The 14,621-nt window shown below is 45.5% G+C and overlaps 2 protein-coding genes across 2 annotated transcripts in view; one reads left to right on the forward strand and one right to left on the reverse strand.

Moving 5' to 3' along the window:
- Positions 1-2,708: 2,708 nt before the first annotated feature.
- Positions 2,709-6,187, reverse strand: LOC308248754 (E3 ubiquitin-protein ligase RFWD3-like; the record flags this gene model as incomplete). Its single annotated transcript, XM_080669045.1, is given in 6 exon segments — positions 2,709-3,128; positions 3,130-3,668; positions 3,906-4,409; positions 4,412-4,498; positions 4,501-5,266; positions 6,149-6,187. Coding segments are annotated over 6 exon segments (2,355 nt in total).
- A 1,410-nt stretch (positions 6,188-7,597) lies between these two features.
- CASP10 (caspase 10) overlaps positions 7,598-14,621 on the forward strand; it is a gene marked incomplete at its 3' end in the record, with an annotated part of 33,484 nt that continues 26,460 nt past the window's right edge. The window contains exons 1-3 of the mRNA XM_080671127.1: positions 7,598-7,772; positions 9,452-9,805; positions 11,245-11,341. Of these exons, the coding sequence (XP_080527253.1) occupies positions 9,459-9,805; positions 11,245-11,341 (444 nt within the window). The 5' untranslated portion in view covers positions 7,598-7,772; positions 9,452-9,458. The remainder of the gene's footprint in view (positions 7,773-9,451; positions 9,806-11,244; positions 11,342-14,621) is intronic.

Genomic DNA, 14,621 nt, shown 5'->3' on the forward strand with positions numbered 1-14,621 from the left:
CCTCCCTATCATTTCCTAGAGCTTTTCATTGGCAAATGCTGCCTCCTGGAACTGAGGGACAAAGGTTTTGAAATAAGCCTTTGCTCTTTTTTGTTGTTGTTTTTTTTGTTACACACAGCAAATTCTTTATTTTCATATTAACATTAAAATAGAAAACACAGCCCTAACCAGTTTGGCTCAGTGGATAGAGCATCAGCCTGCGGACTGAAAGGTTCCAGGTTCGATTCCGGTCAAGGGCATGTACCTTGGTTGCGGTCACATCCCCAGTAGGAAGTGTGCAGGAGGCAGCTGATCGATGATTCTCTCTCATCGATGTTTCTAACTCTCTGTCCCTCTCCCTTCCTCTCTGTAAAAAGTCCATAAAATATATTTAAAAAAATAGAAAACACAAACATTAAAATATATTAACAGAGATCCCGTTGCTCTGTTTTGAAAGCGGGTACAAGGGTATAGAAAACAAGATGTTTTGAGTTTGCTTAACTCCAAATCCTCAAATGGGAAAACCACCTGAGAGACAGGAATGAAGAAACATCGCAGGGCCTGGTGCTATACAGGACACCAGAGCCTGAAACTACAAACGCAATCTCCTGCCAGGTGCGGGGGTGCAGGGAGGAGCTGAAGGTGAGGTTTTTTCCTCTGGAGACATCAGTCACATGAATTTGTTTCTAAAACATACAAATTTACTGAAGGAACCCAAGGACTGGCAAGAGGTGAGATGCACCCAACCTCCCTAGTAATAAGTCCCTTGGTTCCTATGCTTAGGCCCATCAATCAGCATCCCTTGAGTGTACTTCAAGGCTAGTCAAATCCTAACCCTGTCCAAGACAAAAGGCAGACAGGGTCTGACCACCTGCATCCCTCTCTGTGACAGTCTACTGAAACCAGATATGTTCTGCTTTTTAATTCAAACCCCAATCTGCCACTGAAGCTTTAGGCCTGGGCAATCAAATCATCAACATATCAAAAGGAATATATCCTCTGAGGAAAGGGGGCTCTTTCCCAGATCCTGGAAACTGGCTTTTTTTTTTTTTTTTTTTTTTTTAAATAAATAGGAGGATGCCATTTTTAAAAGGCACAAGTAGAACTTGGAACTCTGGGGAAATCTGCAATAACCCCTTCCTGGTGAGAAATGCTGGAAAAGGCTCAGGAGTTGACAGAACTATTTTGAAATAAAAATAATAACATTTCTAAAACAATTATTTTAAGAAAAATCAAACTCCTGAGCCCTCTACTGGAGAAAAGTGCAGGGCCCAAATGTGGACAATCCAGAGTTATAATGAATAACCATTTCCCCCAACACTTAGAAAAGTTTAGGAACAGAGGCAAATCCAAGAAACTTGGGCCCTGGCCAGTGTAGCTCAGTTGGTTGGGTGTCATCCTGTGCCTGGAAGAATTGCAGGTTCCATTGCTGGTCATAACACATAGCCAGGGTGTGGCTCGATCCCCAGAAGAGGGGCCTGCAGGAGGCAGCTGATCAATGTTTCACTCTTACATAGGTGTTTCTCTCTCTCTCTCTAAAAATCAATAAAAATGTTTAATATATACATATACATATACACTATATATATATATATATATATATATATATATATATATATGAATGAAACTTGGAATTAGACTTCCCCATTTTCACATGGGGAAAGCTTTATATGGGAATTCTAAACATGCTCAAGAACAGCCTCTCACTCCGAAGGGGTGGCTTTATTCAGATGGGAACGTTCAGAACTGAAGTGACAGGCCCTTCTCCTATTTTCAGCAGCAGTGTGAGCAGCTTCTCTTTTGTCTCGTTTGCAAAGTTAGCCCATTGCTCCTAATATGATACTAAGAGGTTTAAGAGCTTTAACATATTGCTTGCTCATCTTTTCCTAATGAGGGAAAAGGAATGGTCTTCAAAGCACTGGTTTATATAAAGCTATCCCTGAGATTTTAGGCTGGCTACAAACATGTCTTCCCCACTGCTCAAACTGGCCTCTTTCCTTGGCTCTCACAATGCAATGAGCTTAATGCCTTCAGCATTAGGAAAGTTGTCCATAGCTCATTACAGCTGCCTCCATCATAGGGCTTGCCCATATTCTAGCAACTGCACAACTGGAACATAACTGTGGCTGCCACCGAGTAGACCAGATGTGCTCTACCACACACTTCTATGGGGATGAGACCGAGTTACTAAAATGTCAGCCCACAAGGTCAGAAATAGATAAAATCCTACACAAGGTTCTATAATGCCCTCTTGTGTTCAACTGAAAAATTCTGCATCCACTTGCATCCAAGCAGCCTCAAATGGTTAGTCCCTTCAGGGACATAAGCATTCCCAAACCACATAGCCCATGTGACAAGACCACTCAAACAGGGCCTAGAACATGGGTGGTGCACAATCGTATCCTAAATGACTGCTGGGAAGATACTCTGTGTGGTCCAGCAAACAATCTGAATGAAAGTATTGTTTCTCTACAAAGATTCATGAAGGCTTTTAACCCAAGAAATGGTCAATGTAGACAGTAACAGTCACTTACACTTTTGATGGACATAATACACAATCTGTAGTTTTAGTGACCTGGAATCTTAGAGTCATACTAAACCAAAGGAATCATGTTCCCAAAAGTTCTAGGCCAGACTATAAGCAGGGATCTTGCTCAAGGCTGTTAGGTGCTAGCAAACAACGTTGAACATTAACCAGTGGCAATGCCTTGTAAGTTTCAAGACCGTGATCACTCCCACTTATAGATTTGAACCATCTTCTCTGTTAAGGTAGCCACGTGGCTGCTATGGTTCACCTCACATGGACAGATGTCCAAGACAGGCTGATCAGTCGGCGGACCCTGCAGCAAGGAGCCACTGCTAGCATCCCATACCAGGGCAGAATATGATGCTTCATCCCCAACACACACCAGGATGCTGCCACTCTTCTCTGGGTTTTGGAAAAGAGCATTTTTGGTCAGTAGTTTGCAAGTGCGCGCCCCAAGGAATGTCTGTACAGGATGGCAGGAGCTGACTGGCTCTCCAGCGCCATCCAGCTTGTGGGACATCTCCATCAGAACACTGCGTAAAGTGTTGTGATTTTTACCAGGCCTGTAGGTCACAAGACAGTGTCGGGTGCTGCTTTCTGTCTGAAAGTCTATGCAGCTCCCCTGGCTCTACGGGCAGCACGGGAGGCTGATGAGAAGAGCCCGTTTTTCGCTCCCAGAAGGCAGCGTTCTCCAAGGTTCCAGCCAACACTCCACCATATGGAAATACAGCCGAGGCAGCTCTGGGTATGTATGCCAGGGACACCAGTGGGCATCTGGCTTTTTGAGGTACTAATTCCTGGACATAACTACTCGTGTTTCGAAGGTCATATACCAGAACTGAACCGTTGACCAGTCCAGCGTAGATGTAATTGTTTTCATCAAGACACCAGCAGCAGCTCCAGACAGCACATCCAGCATTATAAGTCTGGACCACAGTATTTGTCTCCAGGCTGGTCAGTTTAACAGTGTTACCTAGGGAAGCAGAGAGAAGTAAGCCTTTGGATTGATTGCCAAAAGCCAGTCCTCGGATCTGTTTGCTATGCCTGGGAATGTACTGACTGCTTTTCATGTTGGCAGTACTGAACATCTTAACACCAAAGCCTGGAACAAAGGCGGCCTGAGGAGAAGGTTGTGACACCACCAGACAGTCCAGAGCAGGGGTCCTCAAACTTTTTAAACAGGGGGCCAGTTCACTGTCCCTCAGACCGTTGGAGGGCCGGACTATAGTTAAAAACAAAAACAAAACTATGAACAAATTCCTATGCTCACTGCGGGCCCGGGACGAGTCAGCTGCTAAGCAGGACAGGCAGCGGCACCCGGCGGGCCGGATAAATGTCCTCGGCGGGCCGCATGTGGCCCGCGGGCCGTAGTTTGAGGACGCCTGGTCCAGAGCATCACAGTAGGTCATAATTCGGCAGTTTCCACTCTGAGACACTGTGAAGGTCTTCTGGAAACAGTACTTGTGCTGGGGCTGTTTGCAGGGCGAGCCGCTTAGCCAAGGTCCTTGGGAGCTCAGTAAGAGCTGATCCCGATGTTGCAGAATAAGTTTCTGCAAGTCCTGGACACGATTATGAAGCTTAGTGCATTCCTCAGCGAGGACTTGAAGTCGGAGCCCGCACTGTGCTGTTTCTAACTCTGCCTGCTTCCTTAGCATCCACTCCTGTAATAAGGTACTTTTCATGCGCTCACGTTCACTAGTGTCCAAAGCTCTCAGGGTTCGGGCATAAAGGACAACCATGTCACTGTGCTTGGCTTTCTTGTTGCACTGGGGGCGTTTTCGTGTCGGTCCTGTGAGCCACTTAGAAATGCACCAAAACCCAAAGAGGTGCCCACAGCGTAAAGCAGAAAGCCGGTGATCCCCAGCATTAGTCCACTGTTCTAAACGTATTGTGCAAGTGTCCCTTCTTCCTCATCTGTACAAACTGAAGGCAGGAGAAAACTGGACTTCTGGGGAGCCTGCTGCTTGGGGAGTGTCTCTTCCACCACTTCTGCTCTGCTGAAACACCTCCTGGTTGTTCTTCTAAAACGGCAACTTCAGGTTCGTCTGTCTGCACAACCACCTCTTCATACTCTAGGGAACTTTCATTGTCAGAATCAGAACTACTTGGTACCTGCAAGTCTCCAGATCCAGGATTGCCAGCCCCTGAATCATGAGAAGTAGTTGGCAAAGGAGGTTGGCTCCTGCTCACTTGAAAGTAAGCAGCCAATGGTGCTGCTCTGGACCTGGCACTGTCCATCCTCTGAGACCCTCCGGTTCTCGCTCTGCGTGAAGCAGTCCCTCTCCTCCTCCTGGTTCTTACTGGCCCCACATTGTTGTCTGGAGGGGGTCTCAGGCATTCTAGCATGCCATGAAGTCTCAGTAGCCCATTCCTGAAGCTGCTCACTGAGTGCAATGAAGCCACTCGGATGGTGGGGTTAGCACCAGATCCCTGCCTGCGCTCCTCTGAAGTTCCTGGAGTGATGTTCTCCACATTCTCTTCTCCCAAGAGCTCCACTTCCTCTGTCAGGTCAATGGACACCTGTGGAGCAGGCTGCAGCAGGTGTGGTTCCCCTTGGCTGTTGACCCCTTCAGCAGGAGCAGGCTGCAGCAGGTGTGGTTCCCGTTGGCTGTTGACCCCTTCAGCAGGAGCAGGCTGCAGTGAGGGTGGTTCCCCTTGGCTGTTGACCCCTTCAGCAGGAGCAGGCTGCAGTGAGGGTGGTCCCTGGAGGCTGCTGACAGGTTCAGCTGGAGAAAGTTGTTCTAGAGCATTATGATCTAGCTCAGGGGTGGGCAAACTTTTTGATTCGAGGGCCACAATGGGTTCTTAAACTGGACCGGAGGGCCGGAACAAAAGCATGGATGGAGTGTTTGTGTGAACTAATATAAATTCAAAGTAAACATCATTACATAAAAGGGTACGGTCTTTTTTTTTTATTTCAATAGTTTTATTCATTTCAAACATTTTAACAAGAAGACTGTAAACACTAATTATTGTAATTTGAAACTTCAAAAAATGGAGGAATCATAGCACAATAACATACCTTATATTGAAGATGGCAAAGACAAAATAAAATTGCCTAACAAAGGAAAGGTACAAAAGCCTTTCAAATTAAACTTAAATATAATAAAATAATTTAAAACTAAAACAAATAGAAAAGAACAAAATGTGTAAACAGTAAATTAAACATTTTCTTTAGTGCAACTTCCAAATTATGCCCGGGACGTAGATGTAGATGGCAATGTAGACTGGGTTGAAAGGTTTTTGGTCTTTAAAACATCAACTTCAGTGGGAACAGTGTTGTTGGTCTCCTTTTTAGCTAATGCTCTGATACTGTGCTCTCCAGGGGCGTGTCTCCCTACATCACCACGATAAGGTGTCTACGCATTCCCAGGGTGATGTCGGGGGACACGTCCGCGGGCATTACAAGGAGCCTCTGGAAGATGGAGAGGTTGTTCCTTCTACTGAATGGGGATATAAATCCGCCCACTCAGAAGAAGGAGCTGCGGCCGTGTTTCCCGACGTTGCCATGTTAACACTGCTGCTGGTGAAGGAGCAAAGGGAGAGCAAGAGAACCCTCTGCTCTTTCGGCTCCGCGGGCTGGATAGAACAGCCGAACGGGCCAGATCCGGCCCGCGGGCCGTAGTTTGCCCACGGCTGATGCTGCATCTGAACATCATATTCCATTGCTTCTTGAGCCATCACTGCAGCCGGAAAGACGCAGCCGGGCTCGCGAACCCGCCGCTGTCCGTTTCTCCAGCAGAATTCCCGTCTCCCGATTCCCGCCTTTGCTCTTTTGGCCATTTCATTTCCATCCCTTCTGGGGCTTATTGGATAACTTTTGGGGCCTGGGAAGAAAGCTGTCCACTATTGGGAAAGTGCTGTGGTTGTGGGAGGGTGCGAGTACCGCATTTACCATTGCTGCCATCTGGACTGGAAGCCCCATTTGAACCATTTTTAAGGGTGCACTTCAGTGGCATTAAATACATTTACCTGTTGTGCGACCATCACCACTAGGATTCGTCTTTCTTTTACTTCTTCTTCTTTTTTAATCTTCACCCGAGGATATTTTTCTATAGATTCTTAGAGAGAGGGAAAGAGAGAAACATCGATGTCAAAGAAACACATCAGTTGGTTGCCTCCTGCACGAGTCCAGACCAGGGCCTGGGCCAGGAGGAGCCTGCAACTGAGTACAAGCCCTTGACTGGAATTGAACCTGGGACCCTTTGGTCCTCAGGCCAATGTACTATCCACTGAGCCAAACTGGCTAGGGCAGGACTTGTCTTTCTTAGACCCAGAAGTTCTCTAGATGATGCCTGAGATCTGGAAATGGCAGTTTAACATTTGCTAATAAAGCATAATAAATTTTACTTATTTTCAGAGATAAAGTATCTTTCTAAGATTCTGGACTTCTTCCCTGAACTTGGCAACATTTGAATTATCGTGTAGTGATTTAGAGCCAAACTTGCTGATTTGAGTTTTGGGTTTCCCACTAGCTCGTTGTATGACCTTGGGCAAATTACCTAATCTTTCTGTGTCTTTGTTTTCATGTCTTAAAGAAGGGGTCATTGGGTGATTTAGTGAACAAAGCACGCTTGACACATAGTAATTGTGATATGTGTTAGGTATTGTTTTCATTCTTAGAAATAATGTCTTCAAATTCTCTTTCCTGCTGGACTAAATGTGCTGTGAGGGCAGAGACTGCATCAGTTTGTCTACTGTTATTTGACTTCTTTGCAAATACCTCAACTTGGCTTATCTCTCAGCTCCTCCTCCTCCCCCTCCTTCTCTTTTTCTTCTTCCTTTTTGCTTAAAAAATTTTTTTTTGGTTTTGTTAATTTGTAAATGGAGTTGTTGAGAAAAGATTAAGATGGGTGACTACTATTCATGAGATTCTGGGTTTTATTTTAAAGCTTAAGTAAATTTGGGGAAGGAGGAGGTTGGAAAATGGACATATTTTTAAGACCAAAAAAAAAAAAGGCTGGAACACTTAAATCCTGAGCTCTATAGTGTGCCTTTAGGAGGTGCTGTTGATCAGGATTATCCTAATGCCCGCAAAGGGAAAGGGGAAGGGCAGCGATGACATCAGCAGGAAATTAATATTAAACCTGAGGTGCCAGTATTCATTGTAAAGTCAGCAGCGAGTCTTAAGTTTTCCTCCCGTGTAAATGGAGGTTTCTTGAAACTTGGAGCACAAAGAGGATCCTAATTCCTTTAAAACTTTGTTTTCAGGTAATTTCCCCAAGAACCACTTACTTCTAGAGGATCCGTGGACTGTGATTTGAAGGTATGTAATTAACACATTTCCCCTGCCCGGGGTCTTACACTCCAGCATTTCCCCCTTGCTTTCTGTCATAGAAACTTGCAAAAACTCTAGTTTTCAGCAATGGCACTATTTCTGCCTGGATTTATTAGCCTTCCCAGGGAAAATGAAAGTTTAAAAAGCCCTAGGAAGGCTTCATTCGACACAGCCGTTTACCGGCAGAAATACGCTAGTCTCCAAACAGGAAGCTAGAGGTTTAAGAACTTCAGGAAACTTCAAGGCAAATGTATAATGTGTTAGAATAGGAAGATCCCATGGATGATCCCATTTTTTTTTGTTTCCTTTTTCTTTCTTTCTTTTTTTTTTTTTAATATATTTTCTTGGTTTTTTTACAGAGAGGAAGGGAGAGAGATAGAGAGTTAGAAACATCGATGAGAGAGAAACATCGATCAGCTGCCTCCTGCACATTCCCCACTGGGGATGTGCCCGCAACCCAGGTACATGCCCTTGACCGGGATCGAACCCGGGACCCCTCAGTCCGCAGGCCGACGCTCTATCCACTGAGCCAAACCGGTTAGGGCTGTTTCCTTTTCCTAATAATAAGAGTAATATGTGTGTATTGCATAAGATTTGAGAAACTCACACAGGAGCCCAGAAGAAAATTTATATCTTATATAATTATACCATCTAGATATAACCACTCTTTGTTATTGATGTTTCATTTTTGCTATGTTCTCTTTCCTTTAGAAAGTAGTTTCTTCTTTCTAAATAGCCAAGTCTTGCATAGTGGATATATACCTTGTCCTTATATTATGAATAATATTACATTGAAAAATGTTATCAACTTATTGATCCTCTTATTCCTATGAAATTTAGTGTAGAAAAGACCAGTTTATGAACTAGTTATGTGGAAATACTGACTTTGTTACTTTGTGACTTTCTATATTGATTTGAGCAACCCTTGTCTAAAACCTCCCTGTATGTCTGGGGTCTAGGATTATGGCTGCTCTTTCTGTGGGTTACAAACCTGTCCTGCTATGGTTAGTAATATTACCTTGCTATCCTTGAGTTGGTAAGCACTTCAGAAATATAACCCCCACCCCCCATTGCTTTATTTCTAAAATGTGGGGCATAAATCTAAGTGCTAATTCTGCCATTTGATGGCAATGACTTAAGAGTTCAACCAGACCCTGGCAGCTCGCCCTGGAGTAGCTGAGTTGGTTAGAACGCCAAGGCTTCCGGTTTCATCTCCGGTCAGGGCACCTACAAGAATCAACCAATGAATGCATAAATATGTGGAAAAACAAGTTGAGGTTCCTCTCTCTCAAAATCAATCAATAAGAAAAATTTTTTTTAAAATAAAAGAGCTCCAACCGGAAGACGAACTCCAACGGGAACGGTTGTGCTGAGTTGTCCATTTCACTCGCTTCTACAGGGACATTTTGATTTCAGAGAAGTCAGGGTAAATGGGTTCCCAAAAGCTCCCTGCAGACCTCCCAAAGGGTTCACACACAAGTGTTGTCTGTTGGTTTTTGAGTGAACTGTGCAGTCATTTTCATGTCAGTAATTTTTATGTTTCAGCACTTCCAGGAAAGTCTAATGCCTGGAAGGGAGGAGGCTGAAGGCGGGAGAGGGCCTGGGAAGTGGAGGCGCCCCATGTCCCGACTCCCTCACGGGCTACCCCATCTCTCTGTCTCTTCCAGGCTGGCCATGTCATCTCGCGTTCAGAGTTGGATTCCCAATCAGGAGGATACCAGTAGGGAGAAGCTGCGCAGAAGGCTTCTGAAGATTGATTCAAACCTTGGAGACCTAGAGGTGGAAAAATTAAAGTTTCTCTGCCGAGACTTCGTCGCCTACAAGAAGCTGGAGAGGTCCAGCTCGGCCTTGGATATTTTTGAGCATCTCATGACCGAGGAGCTGCTGAGTGAGGAAGACCCCTTCCTCCTGGCGGAACTCCTCTACATCATGAAGCAGAACTCGCTGCTGAGGCATCTCAGCTACACCAAAGAGCAAGTGAAGGATCTGCTGCCCACCCAGAAGAAGGTGTCCCCATTCAGGTGAGGAGGGGACTGCCATCAAGGCAGAATGGGTTTCCAGTTAGGGGTCATTCAGGCCAGTGGGCCTTGAAAGGAGACTGGGGTGTCATGATCTCACTCATATGTGGAATCTAATGAACCAAATACACCGATGATCAAAAATAGACCCAGAGACAGAGAAGCATGAACCTCAGCGGGAAGGCGGGGGTGAGGAGAGTGGGAATCAACCAAAGAAGTTGTGTGCATGTATGCATAACCCGTGGACACAGACAATGGGGTGGTGAGGGCCTAAGGGGCAGGGGATGGGAGAGGGCTGGAAGAGGTTAATGGGGAAAAAAGGAGGGCCTATGTAATACTTTCAACAATAAAGATTAAAAAAAAAAAAGAAGAAGAAGAAGAAAGAAAGGAGACTGGGATTAAGATCTCTTAGGTCTCTTTCTTATCCACCTCCTTGGGTGTCACTGACCTAGCAATGCTCGGAGATTTCTCAGCTCTAGGTACTGTTGAGGTGAAAGGCTGGGATTCTCGGGGCCTGGCAGTGGCTTCCCTCAGCTTTGGGAAGCCCACCCCAGCACAGCAGGCCCATGCTTTTCTCCTTCCCAGCCTCTGTGCCCTCAGGCAGTCCTCTCTTCTGGGTGTGTCTGCCTATATTCAGTAATTTGAGAAGGAAAGAATGACTAATACGAGTAAGCAGAGTGAAAATGTTGTCTCTGCGTGAGGGAGGGATATCATTTATGGCGTGTCTGGTTACATGTTTTGGGTGAGACACGGAGAGGTAAGATGCAGATGTCAGGCCTATCATGGTTAGACCTTAGACACCACTGTTTAACATTGTCCCCTGACACGGTAGCGGCAGAGCCCCTCAGAAGGAGGAGCCTTCGAAGTGCTGTCTTAGGAATCGCTTGGGTGATTATGTCCTTCAGGCTTTAACATTTGGACTGCCCTCGCTCAGCTCAGTGCGGGAATGCTGGAAATCATTACTTCCACTCTGCTGTTCAACAACTGAGGGCTGGTCTCTGGCGTGCAGAGGCATCAGTGTGTGAGTGAAAGATTCAGTTTTTCTGGTGATTCACTGTATGACTACCCAGAAGTCGGGGTATTGTCCTTTCTTTTTCAAGAGTGGACTTGACATTGCCCGGCATCAGGTTCTCTGTGACAAGGGCCTATAGAGTAACCCAGAATTCCTCCAATGGAGTTGGGAGATGGAAGGCCAAAACCGTGTTCTATGCTTTCCTGGCGCTGGCCTTGGAACCAGAAGGCCTGTCCCCACTGTTTACGGTGTTATCTTAATTTAGGAGGCCACTTGGAAGCTCAAAGTTTTAGTTTTTGAATCTGTAAAGTGGGATTAATCACAGGGCTGTGGTCATGTACCCGAGACAGAACCTTGGTAGATGCACTTGATTCACAGTGCGGTCCTCTGCACGTGAGGCTTCATTTGTCTCTTTGGGTGTGTGTCTTAGAAACCTGCTCTATGAACTGTCAGAAGACATCGACTCAGAGGGCTTGAAGAGCATGATCTTCCTTCTGAAGGAGTCCTTACCGAAAGTCGAGACGCCGGTGAGTGGGTCATACAGAGTGGGGTCCTTGTGAGCATCGCTTTAATCTGCGTTTGGGAAGATGCTGGGAAGGGTTTTCAAGGTGGTTTACTTTTTGCGGGAGACAATATCATCAAAGGTTAGGAATATTGACGTTGGTGTCGAACGGGCCTGGATTCGAGTGCTGGTTCTGTGACCCAATTTCTCCATATGTGAGGCTAGTGATCGAAGATTTCTGAGTCTCCATGTTCTCATGTACCATGCCAGCTCCTTCCAGCACGGTTGAGGGGATTTAAGAAAATAATGTATGTGAGGCATGAGCATAGGGCCTGTAATTGACAAACAGTAACCGTGCAGTAAGTGATTAACTGCTACTGACATCCACTATGTTTTATGATACAGAAATGTTCAGGGCACACCCAGGAAATGAGAAGGTGGGAAATAAAGGCAGAGTGGGACTCATCGCTCGTCACCTACACTGATCGAGGTGTCTGAGGGAGCTGTGGGTCCTTTCCTGTGGACTTCGCAGGGTCTCCCACATAAGGTTTCTATGGAAATCAAATGAAACACTTTGAAGATGTGCTTTGCAAAGAGCTAAATAGGTGCTTGGAACTAATAGTAATGCTTTTAATGTTAATATAATGCTCTTTGCTAATATTCTTACTGTATTGTCACATTTGCTAATATTCTTGCTATATTGGCAGGGAAGTAGCTGCGTGTCTCTCTTTTGGGCCTCAAGACTTTATATTTTCTCTCTCTTTTTTAAAAAAATTTAATAAATCTTTATTGTTCAGATTATTACAATTGTTCCTCTTTTTTCCCCCATAGCTCCCCTCTACCCGGTTCCCACCCCACCCTCTGCCCTTACCCCCGCCCCCCACCGTCCTCATCCATAGGTGTATGTTTTTGTCCAGTCTCTTCCCGCACCCCCGACATCCCTTCCCCCTGAGAATTGTCAGTCCACTCCTTTTCTATGTCCCTGATTCTGTTATATTCACCAGCTTGTTCTGTTCATCAGATTTTTTATTCACTTGATTTTTGGATTCACTTGTTGATAGATATGTATTTGTTGCTCATAATTTTTATCTTTACCTTTTTCTTCTTCTTCCTCTTCTTAAAGAATACCTTTCAGCATTTCATATAATGCTGGTTTGGCGGTGATGAACTCCTTTAGCTTTTTCTTATCTGTGAAGCTCTTTATCTGACGTCCAATTCTGAATGATAGCTTTGCTGGGTAGAGTAATCTTGGTTGTAGGTTCTTGCTATTCATCACTGAATATTTCTTGCCACTCCCATCTGGCCTGCATAGTTACTGTTGAGAAATCAGCTGACAATTGTATGGGTGCTCCCTTGTAGGTAACTAACTGTTTTTCTCTTGCTGCTTTTAAGATTCTCTCTTTGGCCAAAACCGGTTTGGCTCAGTGGATAGAGCGTCGGCCTGCGGACTGAGGGGTCCCAGGTTCGATTCTGGTCGGGGGCACGTAACTTGGTTGCGGGCACATCCCCAGTGGGAGGTGTGCAGGAGGCAGCTGATCGATGTTTCTAACTCTCTGTCCCTCTTCCTTCCTCTCTGTAAAAAATCAATAAAATATATTTTAAAAAAAAAAAGATTCTCTCTTTGTCTTTTGCTCTTGGCATTTTTTTTTAAAATATATTTTATTGATATTTTACAGAGAGGAAAGGAGAGGGATAGAGAGTTAGAAACATCAATGAGAGAGAAACATCGATCAGCTGCCTCCTGCACACCTCCCACTGGGGATGTGCCCGCAACCAAGGTACGTGCCCTTGACCGGAATCGAACCGGGACCTTTCACTCCGCAGGCCGACTCTCTATCCACTGAGCCAAACCGGTTTCGGCGGCATTTTAATTATGATGTGTCTTGGTGTGGTCCTCTTTGGATTCCTTTTGTTTGGGGTTCTCTGCACTTCCTGGACTTGTAAATGTATTTCTTTCATCAGGTAGGGGAAGTTTTCAGTCATTATTTCTTCAAATAGGTTTTCAATATCTTGCTCTCTCTCTTCTTCTGGCACCCCCATAATTCGGATGTTGTCCCAGAGGCTCCTTACACTATCTTCATATTTTTGGATTCTTTTTGCTTTTTGCTTTTCTGGTTAGGTGTTTTTTGCTTCTTTGTATTTCAACTCTTTGACTTGATTCTTGCGATCCTCTAGTCTGCTGTTAGATCTCTGTATAATATTTTTTATTTCAGTCAGTGTATGCTTAATTTCTAGTTGGTCCTTTTTCATATCCTCAAGGGTCTCGCTAAATTTATTGGCCTTTTTTAGAAAATTCTTGAAAAACCTTGTAACCGTGGTTTTGAATTCTATATCCAGTCGTTTGCTTTCCTCCATTTCTTCCATTTGTGACCTGTTTCTTTGTCTGCATTTTGGCTGCTTCCCTGAGTTGATAGAGTGGCTTTGTGTGCTAGGTGTCCTATAGGGCCCAGTGGCTCAGCTTCCCCAGTTACCTGAGGTGCACACTCTTGGTACACTCCTTTGTGGGCTGTGTGCACAGTCTTGTTGTAGTTAAGCCTTGATTGTTGTTGGTATCACTGGGAGGAATTGACCTTCAGGCCAATTGGCTGTGAGGATCAGCTGTGATTATGTTGGGAGTACTTCTGTGCTGGAGACACCCTTATGAGACAAGACTTGCAAAAGCCTCTGTGCTCAGCTTGGATGGGGCCGAGTCTCCCGGTGGAGCAGACAACATTGGTTTCCCATCAGCCCTGTCCCAATAGGCCCCTGTGTCTCAGTGTCCTGTGGTAATGGCTGCAAGCACCTCTGAAAGAAAGCCGCCCTCGAGTTCTGCCTGCTGCCAGACAGTCCAGTTTCTCCCCGAATGAGTCTGGGTCCCCAGAGTCTCACCCGGAACTGGAATTCAGAGCAGTCGGGAGCTTTTGTCTCCCTCCCGCTTGAGAAAGCCAGCTGCGTACTCAGTTGCCAGCCCTCTCTGCGTGTGCGCCTTGTTACCTCTGCCTTCCGCCTCGGTACCTCTGCCTTCCGCCTCCATACCTCTGCCTTCCGCAGTTCCTCTGAGTCTCAGTGTGCTTTTCTCTTTCCTGACATTCCAGTTTCACCCTGTATGAGTCTGGGTCCCCAGAGTCTCGCCCAGAACTGGATTTCAGCGCAGTTGGGAGCTTGTGTCTCCCTCCTGCTTGAGAAAGCCAGCCACGCACTCAATTGCCAGTCCTCTTCATGTGCACGTATCAGTACCTCTGCCTCATGCAGCTCCTCTGAGTCTCAGTGTGCTTTTCTCTTTCCTTCTAGTTGTAGAATATCCACTCAGCCAGCCTTCCTGTGGT

This window comes from Plecotus auritus, assembly GCF_963455305.1.
Source record: "Plecotus auritus genome assembly, chromosome: 5".
NCBI lineage: Eukaryota > Metazoa > Chordata > Mammalia > Chiroptera > Vespertilionidae > Plecotus > Plecotus auritus.